At 34.5% G+C, this 17893-nt stretch overlaps 1 protein-coding gene across 2 annotated transcripts in view; it reads right to left on the bottom strand.

Moving 5' to 3' along the window:
• Nucleotides 1–17893, bottom strand: part of LOC100372702 (serine/threonine-protein kinase TBK1-like) — a 104252-nt gene that overhangs the window by 29028 nt on the left and 57331 nt on the right. For both annotated transcript variants that reach the window (XM_085496675.1, XM_085496676.1), the window contains exons 10-13: nucleotides 16702–16793; nucleotides 15791–16135; nucleotides 5808–5924; nucleotides 1105–1206 (exon numbers count right to left, since the gene is read on the bottom strand). In XM_085496675.1, coding sequence (XP_085352801.1) covers nucleotides 1105–1206; nucleotides 5808–5924; nucleotides 15791–16135; nucleotides 16702–16793 — 656 coding nt within the window. The remainder of the gene's footprint in view (nucleotides 1–1104; nucleotides 1207–5807; nucleotides 5925–15790; nucleotides 16136–16701; nucleotides 16794–17893) is intronic.

Here is a 17893-nt window from a genome sequence, read left to right as displayed (position 1 = left end):
TGTTTATTGCGTGAGTGGTTAAAGACCATTTGAACTGTTTTACTTCCACAATGTAATTTTTATGATCACTACCTTTTGAAAAACTTATTGATTAATGAGATTCTTGATCTATAATGTTAAAGGACATATGTGCAGCCAAAATATAGTTGAGGATGAGCAACATTTTGTAATGAAATGTCCAGCTTACAGTCACCATAGGGACAAATTATTCCTGACTGCACAAAATAAAATTCCAAATTTTGATAAAGAAAATAGTCAGAATAAATTCATTTTGATTATGGCAAACCATACTCTAGCACCAGCCTTAGCTGTCTTCTTAAAAAACAGCTATGGAACAAAACAGCAACAACTATCAGTGTATTAGGCCACATTTTGTGTTCATTCTACATTCTGTATTCACCATTGGCTGCAAATTGTCTTTTTTTGTTTTTGACTTGTTTTATTTATTTTTTTTTAGAAAAGTTTTTATTTTTTGTTTTCTTTTTTAGATTGTAGTTTTTTTTTTTAATTTCTTTCTGTAAGACCCTTTTTATCCTTTCCTAAAGATTTTATGCGTCTAATAAAAAAAAAAATATGCAGGTCAACTAGTGTGTCACAAACATCATGGTTTGTCTGTATTTCTTGCCAAAGTGATCAAAAACTCACGATAAAACTAAGTAAAATTTTACTTGTCTTTCATATTTGACATTCTTTGCATGACATCTTGACTCTGCAAAAGGCATCATGGTATAACAGGTGCATAACATTGCAAAGTGAGTTATGTCACGACGTAAACTTCGTAATCGATTATATAAGATTGTAAATAAGTTTGTGAACATAACTCATGAACATATACCTGGCTGCAACATTTCAAATGTATCTTGTACCCTTTATTGTATTTTGGCTTACTCATCTTGCAAACAACTACAAGGATACCACATTTTGAACAGATATTTTTTTTGAATCTTAGTAATCAATAGTAATAATCTTATTACTGTGACCAAGCTCATTAGTATTCATATAGCTCCCAAGCACTCCCATTGGGCTGTGGAGATCCCTGTATATGAATACTGGTACTTGACTTACTTCAAAATTGTGTGTAAGCTACATTAATACTTGACTTACTTGAACCATGTTGACAATTGTCTGTGCACAAGTCTTAAGTTGGGTTCACAGTGGTCCTGATAAAGACTGTTCCCTTTCACACAATATGTGTACATTTTTTGCCTGCACAAAAAAAATAGATTTAAAACAGTGAAAACCGACATACAAAACAGACCATTTCAAAATCTGTCAATTATTTTACCCACCAACCTGGCAACACTTTTTTTTTCTCTCTCAGTGTGACAGCCAGTGATTTTTGTTTTTCCATGTGGAATGTGATTGCACTTTTCTTTCCTATTTCCAAAAATTGCTTTGATTCACTCATTCACTGTTCTTGTTGCAGTTTAGTGCTTGGTTTGTCAATAAAAAGTCAGAAATTGCAGACAAGTCTACCATTGTTGATGAAAAGTTAGTAATATTTTATTTAGCATTTGGAGACTTATTAACTACAAACCATAGTTTATGAATGAAATTATTCTATTTCAATATGTGTTTTTTTTTTTATTTAGCAACATTACCAAAAGTAATTAGTTCAATAGAAGGTTGTTAGAAATCTATTTATTCCACTAACCCCCATTTTCTTAGAAAGCTTAGAAAGAACTCCCATGTGCTAGGTATATTGGGGATACATTAAATATAATTCAAATTTACTTGTCAGAGATAGTGATAGTGATGGAAAAGTCGAAAACTAATAATGCAAATCAGAAAATTAATATGAACAGATTTTAATGGAAAACTAATGAGGTCTGCGCAATGTAACAGACCATCTATGTACCAAGTTTTATTGAAATGTGATTGGAACCCCAAAAAATTATAAATTATTATACTAATTAGGGAATTAATATAAACAGATTTTAACCCCAAACTAATCAGGTTTGTACATTGTCCTAGAGCATCTTTGCACTAAGTTTCATTGAAATGGAATAATTTGTACTTTAGATATCAGTGTGATAGCTTAAAAGTAGTTAATTATGTAAATTAGTAATTAATATGTACAGATTTTAACCCACAATTAACCAGGTCTGTCTATTGTCCTCAGCATCCATGTACAAAGTTTCATTGAAATGTGATGAATTGTACTTGAGAAATCAGTGTGAAAGCTGAAAATTAATTAATTATGCAAATTAGGTAATGAATATACACAATTATTTACCCTAAAACTAATCAAGTCCTAGTCCTAGAGAATCTACATGTATGTGCCAAGTTTCATTGCAATGTGATAATTAGTACTTGAGATATCTGTGGAAAAGCTGAAAATTAACTAATTATGCAAATTAGGTAATTAATATGCACAAATATTTCTCCCAAAACAATCTCTGCATAGTCCTTGAGTACCAAGTTTCATTGAAATGTAATGCTTACTACTTGAAACATCAAACGCTGAAAATTAATTAATTATGCAAATTAGGTAATTAATATGCACTGACATTACCCTAAAAACTATCAGGTCTGTGCAGTGTCCTATGACATCTATGTACCAAATTTCATTGAAATGTGATGATTAGTACTTGAGATATCAGTGGAAAAACCAAAAACTGACTAATCATTATGCAAATTAGGTAATTAGTAATTAGGTAATTTTTACCAAAAACTAATCAAAACCAAGCATTAGTTCAGAACATCCATGTACCAAGTTTCATCAAAATCCAATAAGTGGTTCTTTAGATATCAATGGAACAGTCATGGAACAGCTAAAAATTAGCTCATTATCCCATGAATTGTGGAGCCACCATTGGATTAAATTTTAATATAGTTGAATTAACTTTTAATATAGTTGCGATAAAAACGGGTTCCTATATTGGGTTGCATTTTAATTGGAGTTTAAATAAACTCAATTACAATGCAATGCAATGGATAATTGCACTTTAATTAAGTTTAATTAAACTAGAGTTGAATATCCCGTGACTGAACATAGAAATGTTTGCAAAGCTTAGGTTTAGTATCGGGGTAAGGTTTGGTACAATTACATTAATATTAATATAAACTGAACCATACCTTCCCCGATACTAAACCTAAGCTTCGCAAACCTGACTTAAATTCGATTAAATATTAATATAAATTATGAAACATTGTGGAGCCCCATGTTTGGGGCTCTACTTGTACAAAGGGCTCCACTTTGTTTGTGTATGTCTGAACTACTGGCTCTACTTCTACGTACGTACACACGTACGCATGCACACGCATGCACGCGCACACACACACATGGACGCGCACACACACGCACACACCATTGCTCTTAGATATGCAAATTAGTGCACGATGGTATGTTAATAATATTATAATAAAATGTGCATATTTCTGTTTCTTCTTTGTAAAAGTATTTGTAAATAGTATGCAACAAATTTCACAATTTTATTTTACTACAAGTCATTGAAAATGACACAGTCCTTGTTAAATTTTTTAAAGTTGAAAGTTGTCATATTAAAGCGGAGGGGTTGTCGCGAGCGTGTCCTTGAAACTTGAGTTCCAAGTGGCGTATACAACAGATTGTTTATTTACATCAAAACACGTGTTCCGTGTAGTAGCAATATGGCCAAAAATAAAAACAGCCGTTATTCGGCCATCTTTGATCTGATGTATGTGCCAAATTCGAATGAAAATGGTACATAAATTGTGGAAATATAGTAGTAAGGCCAAAAAGTCAGATGGCTGTCAATCGGCCATCCTTGACCAGATTTTGAAACAAATTGTCATGGACATGCATCCTAACATGTATGTGCCAAATTTGAATGAAAACTGACAGCACGTCCAAGATACTGCATAAAAAAAACAAAAACAAGATGCCTGCCAGTCGGCCATCTTTGATCCAATTGCGAAATAAATCGTCATGGACATGTATCGAACATGTATAATCTATGTACCAAGTCTGAATGACAACTGACAAAGCATGTTCAAAATACAACATTTTCAAAAAACAAGATGGCTGCCAGTCGGCCATTTTGAATCAAATCGCTAAACCACTGCATGTGCATATGTCCCACATAAGGTACTAGGCACATGCAAAGAATGAACGGAATTGGTCCACAGGATTCTAAAATATGACTCTGGACAGACTGACGCACAGACGGACGGACGGACGGACACACGCACGGACGGACGGACGGACACACGGACGGACAGACGGACGGACACACAGACGGACGGATAGACTCAGGAACTCACGAACGAACGGGGACATGTATCCTAACATGTATAATCTATGTACTAAATTTGAATGAAAACTGACAAAGCATGTCCAAAATACAACATTTTAAAACAAGCAGCCTATCGGCTGAGATAGCTCCGCTGTTAGCAATGCACATTTCAATTAAAGAACTGAAGACATCATTAGAAAATGAACAATATGTATAGTATCAAAGCAATCGGACTTGCAGTTTTTAACAAGAAGTCGAAAATATTACTTTCTACCAAAAATGACAAAAATATTCACCAAAATTAGAGAATTGAAGATATCATCACGAAATGAACAAATCTGAGAAAGGTCTACATGTAGTATCTATATATGTAATATCAAAGCAATTGAACTTTTGGTTTTTAAGAAGAAGTCGAAAATATCACTTTTTACCAAAAATGACAAAAATATTCACCAAAAATTAGAGAATTGAAGATATCATCACAAAATGAACAAATCTGAGAGAGGTCCACATGTAGTACCTATATATGTAGTATCAAAGCAATTGGACTTGCGGTTTTTAACAAGAAGTCGAAAATATCACTTTTTACCAAAAATGACAAAAATATTCACCAATATTAGAGAATTGAAGATAACATCACGAAATGAACAAATCTGAGAGAGGTCCACATGTAGTACCTATATATGTAGTATCAAAGCAATTGGACTTGCGGTTTTTAACAAGAAGTCGAAAATATCACTTTTTACCAAAAATGACAAAAATATTCACCAAAATTAGAGAATTGAAGATAACATCACGAAATGAACAAATCTGAGAGAGGTCCACATGTAGTACCTATATATGTAGTATCAAAGCAATTGGACTTGCGGTTTTTAACAAGAAGTCGAAAATATCACTTTTTACCAAAAATGACAAAAATATTCACCAAAATTAGAGAATTAAAGATAACATTACAAAATGAACAAATCTGAGAGAGGTCCACATGTAGTACCTATATATATAATATCAAAGCAATTGCACTTGCGGTTTTTAACAAGAAGTCGAAAATATCACTTTTTACCAAAAATGACAAAAATATTCACCAAAATTAGAGAATTGAAGATATCAAGATGAAATGAACAAACCTCAGAGAGGTCTACCCAAGGTACATATACACCAAGTATCAAAGCATTCAGGCTTGTAGTTTTCAAGAAGAAGTCGAAAAAGTAAAACATTGACACGGACGACGACGGACAATCACTCATATGATAAGCTCCGCTCGACAAAGTCGACAGCGGAGCTAAAAACAAGATAGCTACCAGTCGGCCATTTTGAATCAAATCGCTAAACCACTGCATGTGCATATGTCCCATATAAAGTACTAGGCACATGCAAAGAATGAACGGAATCGGCCCAAGGTATCATGAGATATGACTCCGGACGGACGCACGGACACACGGATGGACAGAGACCGAATTACAAGTCCCCATTTTCGGACTTCGTCCAAACGGGGACTAATAATTCCCCAAATCTGCCACATGGTGAACAAAAATTACATTTGAATATTTTTTTATTAGGGGGATGCTTGACTTACTTAGACTAAAGACTTACTTCTCAAACTTGTGTATTTGTTCATCATTGTAAGACAGTCTTTTTAATGCCTTGTCATTTCTACTTTGGACAGCAGTCCCTGCAACTTTCTCCACAAGCACTTCTTGCTTTGCCTCACTGAAATGATATAAATTATTTACAATGTTTGTTTCTTTCAACCATGAACAAAAAATTGATCCATGGACAATTAATCATCTAATATAATATAATATAAATTGAGAAAGAAACCCTGATATCTTGTACTGTGATAAATATTTGATAACACATATATGAATCTAATATAAAGAACAGTTTATAAATTTCATAATGAACTTACTGTAAAACATGTCTTTTTAGCAAATTTAGCGAAAGACCCGATTCTCTAATTCAAGATGTCGCTAATGACTTTATTATCAAAATGGCCAAGGCTTGGGGATTTGTATACAGTAATTTGGGGTGCTTCCAAATTACACTTGACTGATTTTTTTTGTTTTTATCGAGGTGATAACTGCCCATTTGTTTTGGCACGCAACAGACAAGTATTGTGAAAACAGGAAATTAACAATTACAAGAGAGATTCGCTAAATCAACATTTCGCTATTACGTTATTTTACCACAATTCGATAAAAATTGCATGTCGCCTTTTCAACATGTTTTACAATATTTGAAGCCATTTTTAATAATGTTGTTTATAATATTATTGTCACCTGCCACATGGCTTCTTTGTAGTTGTAACTCGTATCTCACACTTCCAGTGGACAGAGATGTGTTAAGTTCTAACATATAATGGAAAAAAAATGACCTATTGGTCCAGAAAATTCAGCTGTGTACTCAAAAACCTTTGTTTACATTTGACGCAGAAGCACAATAGTGTGCAATTGAAAAAGTCAGTATTGATGACATTTTACCCTGTATATGGACAAATTTTAACATTAAATTGAGTGCCGACATGTTTTAAATTGAGTTCTGACATGTTTTAAATTGAATGTTGACATGTTTTAAATTGACCGCTGTTTCAAATTGAGTTCTGACACGTTTTAAATTGAGTGCTGTCATGTATTAAATTTAGTGCTGACATGTATTAAATTGAGTTCTGACATGTTTTAAATTGAGTGGTTTTAAATTAAGTGCTGACATGTTATAAATTGAGTGCTGTCATGTTTTAAATTGAGTGCTGTTTTAAATTGAGTATGGCATGTTTTAAATTGAGTTCTGACATGTTTTAAATTGAGTGCTGACATGTATTAAATTGAGTGCTGACATTGAGTGCTGTTTTAAATTGAGTTCTGACATGTTTTAGATTGAGTGCTGACATGTTTTAAATTGAGTGCTGACATGTTTTAAAATGAGTGCTGACATGTTTTAAAATGAGTGCTGACATGTTTTAAAATGAGTGCTGACATGTTTTAAATTGAGTGCTGACATGTATTAAATTGAGTGCTGACATGTATTAAATTGAGTGCTGACATTGAGTGCTGTTTTAAATTGAGTGCTGACATGTTTTAAATTGAGTGCTAACATGTTTTAAATTGAGTTCTGACATGTTTTAAATTGAGTTCTGACATGTTTCAAATTAAGTTCTGACATGTTTCAAATTGAGTGCTGTCATGTATTAAATTGAGTTCTGACATGTTTTAAATTGAGTGCTGTCATGTTTTAAATTGAGTTCTGTCATGTTTTAAATTGAGTGCTGACATGTTATAAATTGAGTGCTGTCATGTTTTAAATTGAGTTCTGACATGTTTCAAATTGAGTGCTGTCATGTTTAAATTGAGTTCTGACATGTTTTAAATTGAGTGCAGTTTTAAATTGAGTTTTTGACATGTTTTAAATTGAGTGCTGACATGTATTAAATTGAGTGCTGGCATGTTTCAAATTGAGTGCTGACATGTTATAAATTGAGTGCGGCATGTTTTAAATTGAGTATGGCATGTTTCAAATTGAGTGCTGACATGTTTTAAATTGAGTGCTGACACGTTTTAGGTCCTGTTGTATATACATATGTTTATAAAGCTTATAATAATATAAAAGCTGTCCATGTATAGCTGAGATCTGGCTCTGGAATGGCAGAATTGATTGATTTTCATGAATTTTTGCCCTGAAAATGGCCGTCTATCAGCCATCGTGAATCAGATACTGAAATGAATAGACATGTATATGTATCCCAAGATGTATGATGCATGTGTGAAGTCAATCTGATTAAAATCTGATGTAATGTAGGGGCTTTAATTATTTTGGCTATAAACTTATTTTAATTTTATTATTTATTACTTTTGTTATTAATGCCTTTTTATTTTATTATTTTTATTTGATTTTGTGATTTTTTAATTCCGCCCTACATACATCTGACCGGATGCCTATGTTACGAGATTTCAACGAGACCCACTATCAACGATTTTAGTCAACGAATCACAGACCTCCTTCTATAGTGCACATGATGACGTCACCGGACAGAGTCAGGTAACAAACACACTCAAATAAAATGGCGGATTATATTGACGTTAGCGATCAAGAAAAACACGGCTTTTCGGTAAGTTTATCATTGTCAAATGCAACGAAAGTCATTTTTTTATGTGTATATTGTGGCGCGAATGGTTTAAGTTTACATCGGTATTTTGCGTAGTTATTCTGGGAGTGACGATTTTGTTTCCACCGGTTCGATCGAACATCAGTCGCTGTAAATATTCATCAAAATGTATCAACATTTTGTACATTATTCAATAACTCTTTATTAAAGTAATTGAGCTGATTTGGACTGGAATAAAATATTTTTTACTTGGAAAATCATTGGAAAATCATTGATCAGGAAATATTTTTTTGACCGTTATACAATTTAAAATCAGTTTGCATTGTTTACTATAACTGTCTACAGTGTTCTAATTATGATTTACTTATTTTTTTGCTTCCGTTCTAGATAATTATGCTCAGTGTTTGATGTAAAATTGAAGCGATGACCGAATAAACGATCCTTGGCTGGCGAAGATGTATCAGGAAGTGTACACATTTGTTGGAAGTGAAAAAAATATTCAATGTAATGACAAAAATTTGAAAATGCTGTGGAATTTCTTTTGTAAATAAAAAATTACTAGCAATTCTATTAATGGTTTATTCAAGTGGGCAAAATATAATGTACAGAAAGATTGCCCGTAGAGTATCGCTACACTGGAAAGTAAGCAACCAACAGCCTGAATAAAAGGGGGGCTGTGATTGGCTGTTACTTACGCGAGATTTGAACGGGACTTACACAGGCGTCGGTTCAGATGTATGTAGGGCGGAATTAAAAAAATCACAAAATCAAATCAAGTAAAATAATAAAATAAAAAGGCATTAATAATTAAAGTAATAAAAAATAAAATTAAAATAAGTTAATAGCCAAAATAATTAAAGCCTGTACACTACATCAGATTTTAATCAGATTGGTGTGAAGTATGAATGTGATGTGTCCAGGCATGGATCAATGCATACATGCACAGACTGCATCTGAACAAACAGACACAAGATATATACAGAGACTGAATGGTTTATGGTATAAACACATCTGAAACAAGACATGTCATGTCATAGCCCCCACTCAAAAAACTTGTATGGAACTGGGTTTGTGTCAGAGTGAATTAATTCATTGTGAGCTGTATTAAAATTTTGTTATTAATTGTTCAGAATTGATGTGTTACAATTTTAGGGGGGTTGGGTAAAAATTTATTCATTTGGCTTTTCTGAGACAATTTATAACTTGTTAAACATATAATGTGATGTGCACTTGTAAACAATTATTACCTGTCCCTGTGCCAACTTTGAACAAAACTGGATGACACATATCTGAGAAAAAGCTGTTAACAGCTAGAAAAAGCTTGTTTTTTTTTTAATTTTTGAGGAAAAAAATGGCCTCCAAGTCGTAAAAATTTATCCAATCAAACAGGTCATGAATGACACTGCCTTCACTTGTTGTCATTTGAAAGTTGCAACATATAATTTGTCCAGACATGATTTCTATGGCATTTTCAAGTTTATAGCACTCTCCATCCTGGTCTCAGCAAGAACACCAGAGAGCAACAAACAAGTACAAGAGGTAAAATGACATGCAAGTATGCAAATCAGATCTGCAAATATGTTGAAGAGTCAGTGTTGTGTCTGTTTGGATAAACTTCCTTGTACAACTGTATTCCTAATACAAGAACACTGTCAATCACAGAACTGTTCCAGCGAAAAACTTCTGATATTTTAAACAGTAACAGGGCAAAGATACCGTTTGTCATACAAGTACTAGCACCAGATGAGGAACTGAGAAACTGCAATGATCCTTGGTGTACATTACCTGTGTCAACAACTTTACTTCCCATGTACTTCATGTACAGATCTACATGTAGTTTGTGGCCCTAAATAAGGACAAGAGTACTTCTCATACAAATAAAGTGCAAGAATCCAGAAAAAAAATAGCAAGTTTTTATTATCATACATTAATATTAACAAATCGCGTGCAATTGAACTTTTATGCTTTGGTTGACAGCACTTCTCAAAGAAAAAAAAAAAGACGACCTGCAAAACTTTATACAATTGTCAGACATGCAGCGAATAGTATGCTTTTGTAATATATGCAGATTCAGTGGCTTTGCTTTCTGAGAAAAAAATTCTGACTCTGCACCTGAAAAAAAAGAAAAACATTTAGTGAAAAGTAAGCAGAGATTGTAGCATATATGCTCCCATTAGCTGTTAAATTTAATTAAAAAAGATATTTGTGCATCGTCTTTTCAGTACAAAAACATATTACTTAATATATTTATACCAGCCAGAAAGAAATTGCAGTTTACACTGAGCAATTAGGAATATACATGGACAACAATTGATGCATGTTTGAAAGGCTGCAAGATGTAATGAATAGCAAACCAATCACTACTCGAGTCGGACTGGCTGGGAAACTGCACAATACATACAAAAATGTATGCAAATGATATATGAGCAGCTCCACCAAATATAAAAATATTCTTTCCATAGTTATGACTCTAATGTGAATGTGATTTTCAACTCCTTAGCAATAGTAGTTTGTGTATTGTATTGTACTGTATCGTACAAGTTTATTGTGATTTTATATGCGTTTGTAATATTTTTTAGCTTTATTAAGCATTCTGTTTAGTTGGTTAACTTTGCTGTATCTTAATGTAGTTTATTTTATTTTTATACGACCATCGAACAACTCACTGCAGTTTGTTTTAATGTTAAATTAAAATCAGTCACTGTATAGTGGTGACGTATTGCGCGAAATTGTTGCAAGGACAATACTTTTCTCGATTTGCGTGCCGTCGTGTCGATAAAAAATGCATGGAATGGTCGGCAGTATCGATCACGTTAGTCTAGTGTGACATTTGTGGCTGGCGACAAGATGCCATATAATCGTTTAAATAGGCATCAAGGAGGAGTAAAAGGCCCTAATTTGGTTCTACAATGGGCGTCATGAAATGTTGGAAAATTACAGTCAATCAAAAAAACTGTTCACATGACAACAAAAAATATTGGCGATCCGCTCCGCTAGGATTGCCCTTATAATCACTTTTGTCGTTTTGTGTGTGTGTGTGTGTGTGTGTGTGTGTGTGTGTGTGTGTGTGTGTGTGTGTGTGTGTGTGTGTGTGTGTGTGTGTGTAAATTTACAGTGTTTTCAAGTATGACTTCTTCTGTGATTTTTTTGGCTTGGCCAATTTCTTTCAAACTTGGCAGGTAGGTCACACCTTCACCCTAGTTATTAGGTAAAATCTGAAAAAAATTTTTTGGCCCACCGTTGCCATAGCAACAGCCAAAATCAAAGAAAGCTTAGAAAGAACTCCCATGTGCTGAGAGTATTGGAGACACATTAAATATAATTTGAAATTACTTAGCTGAAAACTAATTATGCAAATCAGAAAATTAATATGAACAGATTTGAGTGTAAAACTAATGAGGTCTGCGCAATGTAACAGAAAATCTATGTTTCCAAGTTTAATTGAAATGTGACTAGAACCAAAAAATTATGAATTATTATGCTTATTAGGGAATTAATATGAACAGATTTTTACCCCAAACTAATTAGAGCATCTTTGTACTAAGTTTCATTGAAATGGAATAATTAGTACTTTAGATATCAGTGTGAAAGCTTAAAATTGGTTAATTATGCAAATTAGGTAATTAATATGTACAGGTTTTAACCCACAATTATCCAGGTCTGTCTATTGTCCTACAGCATCCATGTACATTCATTGATATGTGATGTTTAGTACCCGAGATATCAGTGTGAAAGTTGGTTAATTATGCAAATTAGGTGATTAATATGCACAAATATTTGTCAGAAACTCATTGGGTCTGCATAATTCTAGATTCATTGAAATGTGATGATTAGTACTTTAGATATCAGTAGAAAAGCTGAAAATTAATTATGCAAATTATTTATTAATATGCACAATTATTTGCCCTAAAACTAATCAGGTCTTTGCATAGTCCTAAAGGATCTATGTACCAAGTTTCATTGAAATGCGATGATTAGTACTTGAGATACCCGTGGAAAAGCTGAAAATTAACTAATTATGCAAATTAGGTGATTAATATGCACAAATATTTATCAGAAACAATCAATCTCTGCATAGTCCTCGAGTATGTAAGTACCAAGTTTCAATGAAATGTAATGCTCACTACTTATATCAAATGCTGAAAATTAATTAATTATGCAAATTAGGTAATTAATATGTACTGATATTACCATAAAAACTATCAGGTCTGTGAAGTGTCATATGACATCTATGTACCAAGTTTCATTGAAATGTGATGATTAGTACTTATATCAAATGCTGAAAATTAATTATGCAAATTAGGTAATTAATATGTACTGATATTACCATAAAAACTATCAGGTCTGTGCAGTGTCTTATGACATCTATGTACCAAGTTTCATTGAAATGTGATGATTAGTACTTGAGATATCAGTGGAAAAACCAAAAATTGACTAATCATGCAAAATAGGTAATTACTATCCACGGATTATTACCAAAAACTAATCAAAACCTAGCATTAGTTCAGAGCATGTATGTACAAAGTTTCATCAAAATCCAATGAGTGGTTGTTTAGATATCAGTGGAACAATCATGGAACAGCTAAAAATCAGCTAATTATCATGCAAATTAGGTAATTAATATGCACGGATTTTTACCAAAAACTAATCAAATCTGCGCACATGTTCAGAGCATCTATGTACCAAGTTTCATCAAAATCCAATGAGTGGTTCTTTAGATATCAGTGGAACAGACATAGAACAGCTAAAAATTAGCTAATTATCATGCAAATTAGGTAATTAACGAGCATGGATTTTTACCAAAACCTAATCAAATCTGCGCATTGGCCCAGAACATCTATGCACCAAGTTTCATCAAAAACCGATGTATGGTTCTTGAGATAGCAGTGGAACAGTCGGACACACATACACACATACACACACACACACACACACACACACACACAAATAACTAAGGCAACAACTCAGTTTTTCAGCATTCTTGTGTTTTTTCGACGTTTTTCGAAAAAACCTGCGATTAGGCTGCGAAAGTAGAACATTCCGGAGGGGGCGAAGCGGAAGAGCCAAATTTAATGCGTAAAAATAGAACGCGTATTTTGACCTCTATGCAGTCGTTGCCAAAGAGCCCCGCGTCCATCGCCTGGCGATGCTCTTCCGTTTCACCAGTTGCGTTTTTTTGACTAAAATTTAGGCAGTACTGTCAGTCACGAAAATTGATGAATAAATTAATACACATAAAATATGAATCACTGGCTAATTCAATGGTCACCGAACACTCCACTACTGAACAATCTGTGGCAAGATAGTAGCGTACTGTATACTAGTATTTGACCCAGATTTGACAAGCGTGGTACAGTTTTTTGCGCGTGTTCGTAATAACGCGCACAAAGGATTGACTGCAGTTCTTTTTTTATATTTTAGAGTAAATGCTTCTGACATGCTCTTTGGTTGCTTAATATCCGTCTGAAATTCTGGACTGTGGTCATATTTTCCAATTATGAGTTGTATGTTTAAATAACTCACCGTGACTAGTGTTTTGCATTATGAAGTATATTATTATGAAGGTCAACACACTGTACTTTAGGAAAATATTTACCATTTCGTTATTTCATTATTTCGCTTTCCAGCATTTACAGGAAACACTTCATTCTAGAAAATGCTATCGCAAAACAGTTGGAAATAATAAATGTAACAGCGGAATACGTCATTGCACAGTCACTCTACTAGTAGAGTGAATGCCAGCAAATAAAGCACCCTGTCCAACAATCCTTTGTGCGCGTCATTACGAACACGCGCAAAAAACTGTACCACGCTTGTCAAATCTGGGTCAAATACTAGTATACAGTACGCTACTAGTAGAGTGACTGTGGTCCTAGTAATAAACTAAGTGACTTCTAAAGACTGAATGGTGTTTGCGAACTTCGTATTAGTTATAAACCAACGTTTGCTTCACGTTTATGTCACCATGGAAACAGCTAAAAACATATTGCTTGTTTCTGAGCGGAGCGGATCGCCAACCAGCCTACCGGCTTGTTCACTATATTTATTATGCATTATTTTTTTGTTGGTAGCAAATCATCACGGTACGGTAGCTTACTTGTTTTCGAAGTCTTGTAATTGTTGATTAGTACTCAGTAGTGATTATATTAATGTACAAAAAATAAATTCATTGAATTGTTATGAAATGCAAGTAAAATTCAACATAGTTTTATCGTAAGCAAATGTTTTCGGTTCCATGTTAACGCTCGATGCAAGACGATATCCGCCATGTTATCCACGCCCACGACACGTGTTTATTGACCAGATAGGTCAAGTCGCAAATCAACCAATCAAAATGCTGGATGGTGCCCATGTGCTCAAATTACCATAAAGCATTTAAATATAACAGTTCAGTGACCTCATGGTGAAAGCAACATGGAAGACCAGATTTACCGATGTTTTAGTGCGATCTTTTGGCTTCGTTTCTCATGGGGAAAAAGGCATGATTTTTAATTAATTAGCCCGATTTAGAAAAATAAATAAATGTACCATCCCAAATAAGAATGTACCGGGTGGGATTTTTCTGGGGAAAAATGGGCAATTGTGGGCAAGCTCTCCTGAGTAGCGACATATTTTTAACTTCGCCTATTGCGTGATCAGTGGATTACGTAAGTAAACCAACACTTTCAATGAGTACATGCCGACCCAACTACACTTGTTTATGGCTGTTTATGAACAGCGAGGACGCATCTCATAGAACAATAGCTGTGGAAATCATAAACAAATGTAAATAATGATTTTGAGCGAGGCAGAGTCTGGCAAGCGTCTCAGAGCAGCATTGCGCCGACACCACCACGATGTTTGAATCCCAGTGAGAGCACTGCAAACCTCTTAAATCACGAGGTAAACTTTCAATTTACACAATACATAATCAGTTCCTACAACAATAATAGAAAGGCAGTTTTTCTAGTGAAGCTCTCGCCAGGTTAGCAAGAGTTTCTCACGATCACCAAACCCGAGACACAAACTATAATACAAAGTTTATAAATACCATAACAAGCACAGTTTCTTACCTTTGAAATTGACGAGACACAATTTTGTCCATATAAGCCTTGCGCAAATAAAGATACAATTCCGGGATACAATATCCTCACACAAAAATGACTGTGATTTTCACCGAGACGAGAACTGCGTATGCATCATCAAAACTCGGATTAAACTCGGGTAATTTCGGGAAAAGTCGGATTTTGAAGAAAAATTGTTAAAAATCAAGGAAAAACACAGTGAAACTTTGAAGAATCGAAAAAATAACTTGATGTGCATCAAAGCACCATCAATTCCTGTCTCTGAACCAACTCTGAACTGAATTGAATCACACATGTGTGAGAAAAAGCTGGTAACGTGCAAATGTGCACACACGGATGCACAGACATGACCCAAATTAATACCCCGCGCCCGGATCACAGATCCGGCGGAGGCTAACTAGCCTTCCTCTCACCATTTTTCATTTAGGTCACAACCACATTTTTCATTCCATATAGATCCCAGAGCATCCTTTTTGACAATGTCTTGGTAGATATCATCCAGAGACTGACATACATGATTACACTTGTGTGATAATTCTGCAGCATTATGTTGCAAACTAATAACTTCATCTTGTAATTCTTTCAACTGCATTCCTGTTTCATTTCCATCTTTGCCAATTATTGCAACAACCATGTGTGGCACTTTGGCAGTTACTTGGTCACGCATTTTTTCTATTTCCGAGTTGGTATTCTGAAATTTACTCTCAAAATCTTTTTGAAAAATCCTCAATTCTTTTAGCTCTTGAACCAGAGTAAATCTACAATTTAGAGAAACAAATATTTAAATTAAATATAACATCAAAGTGAATGGCACAGATCACATAAGATTTAACACATCCAGCATAAAAATGTCTAATTAATATACAAATTAAGTAATTAATATGCAAGGATTTCAGACAGAAACAAATAGGCTATTATCCTAGAGCATATACAAGTGTAGTAGAATAAATGAATTGTTAATCGTAATCAAAATCAATTTTGAAACAAATTATACAATGCCAACTAAAAAAAAAGACTTTTATTAGTCTGTAAATATGCATTTTCAAGGATACGTCAGAGTCAAGACAAACCTTCAAATCAGTAAGAACTTCAGTAAGGTTCAGAGGAATATTATTAATATGCAGCTGTTTGTTAATTTTTATTTTTTATGAGATTTGTAAATTAAGTGAAAGGCTATCAGACAGATCATATTATTGTAATTAAAGAATTGTAACATACTGGTATCATCTGTGAAGAGTTTAAAATTTAATGCATTTGATGAATACAAAAGAAAATTAAAATAAATTTAGAGCAAAAGAATGGGGATGTTTTATATCAAACTTACTGAAATATCTTCTTGGCTTTCTTGATAAGATTCTGGATACAAATTACTTGCATCAGTACACGCAGAATGGAATACATCACAGCTGCTGACATCTATTAACAAACAAAACACAAACATTGAACACTTGCCTGTAACAAAATGCAGCTACACATAGCCAACCACTGTGATATAAGCAACATTGTAACACTAAAGCACTCAAGAATGGCCTGGTGAATCGCTACGTAAATACATAGACCAGTCAGGATCTAGTCTATGCAAGAGTAGAAGATACTTTGTGGCATGAATGAGGCATCAACGTACATCATGTAAGTATGAGAAAACTGTAATGGCGACACATTTTACTGTACAGATGGAGGCAATACACTGCACACTTTACTGTACAGATGGGGGCAATACACTGCACATTTTACTGTACAGATGGAGGCAGTGCAGTACACTGCACACTGCACACTTTACTGTACAGATGGGGGCAGTACACTGCACACTTTACTGTACAGATGGAGGCAATACACTGCACACTTTACTGTACAGATGGATGCAGTACACTGCACACTTTACTGTACAGATGGACCCAGTACACTGCACACTTTACTGTACAGATGGAGGCAGTACACTGTACACTTTACTGTACAGATGGAGGCAGTACACTGCACACTTTACTGTACAGATGGAGGCAGTACACTGCACACTTTACTGTACAGATGGAGGCAGTACACTGCACACTTTACTGTACAGATAGAGGCAGTACACTGCACACTTTACTGTACAGATGGAGGCAGTACACTGTACACTTTACTGTACAGATGGAGGCAGTACACTGCACACTTTACTGTACAGATGGAGGCAGTACACTGCACACTTTACTGTACAGATGGAGGCAGTACACTGCACACTTTACTGTACAGATGGAGGCAGTACACTGCACACTTTACTGTACAGATGGAGGCAGTACACTGCACACTTTACTGTACAGATGGACCCAGTACACTGCACACTTTACTGTACAGATGGAGGCAGTACACTGCACACTTTACTGTACAGATGGAGGCAGTACACTGCACACTTTACTGTACAGATGGATGCAGTACACTGCACACTTTACTGTACAGATGGATGCAGTACACTGCACACTTTACTGTACAGATGGAGGCAGTACACTGCACACTTTACTGTACAGATGGAGGCAGTACAC

Source organism: Saccoglossus kowalevskii, chromosome 3, assembly GCF_978046115.1.
Source record: "Saccoglossus kowalevskii chromosome 3, keSacKowa6.1, whole genome shotgun sequence".
Classification (NCBI taxonomy): domain Eukaryota; kingdom Metazoa; phylum Hemichordata; class Enteropneusta; family Harrimaniidae; genus Saccoglossus; species Saccoglossus kowalevskii.
This window is presented reverse-complemented; position numbering and strand designations above follow the sequence as displayed.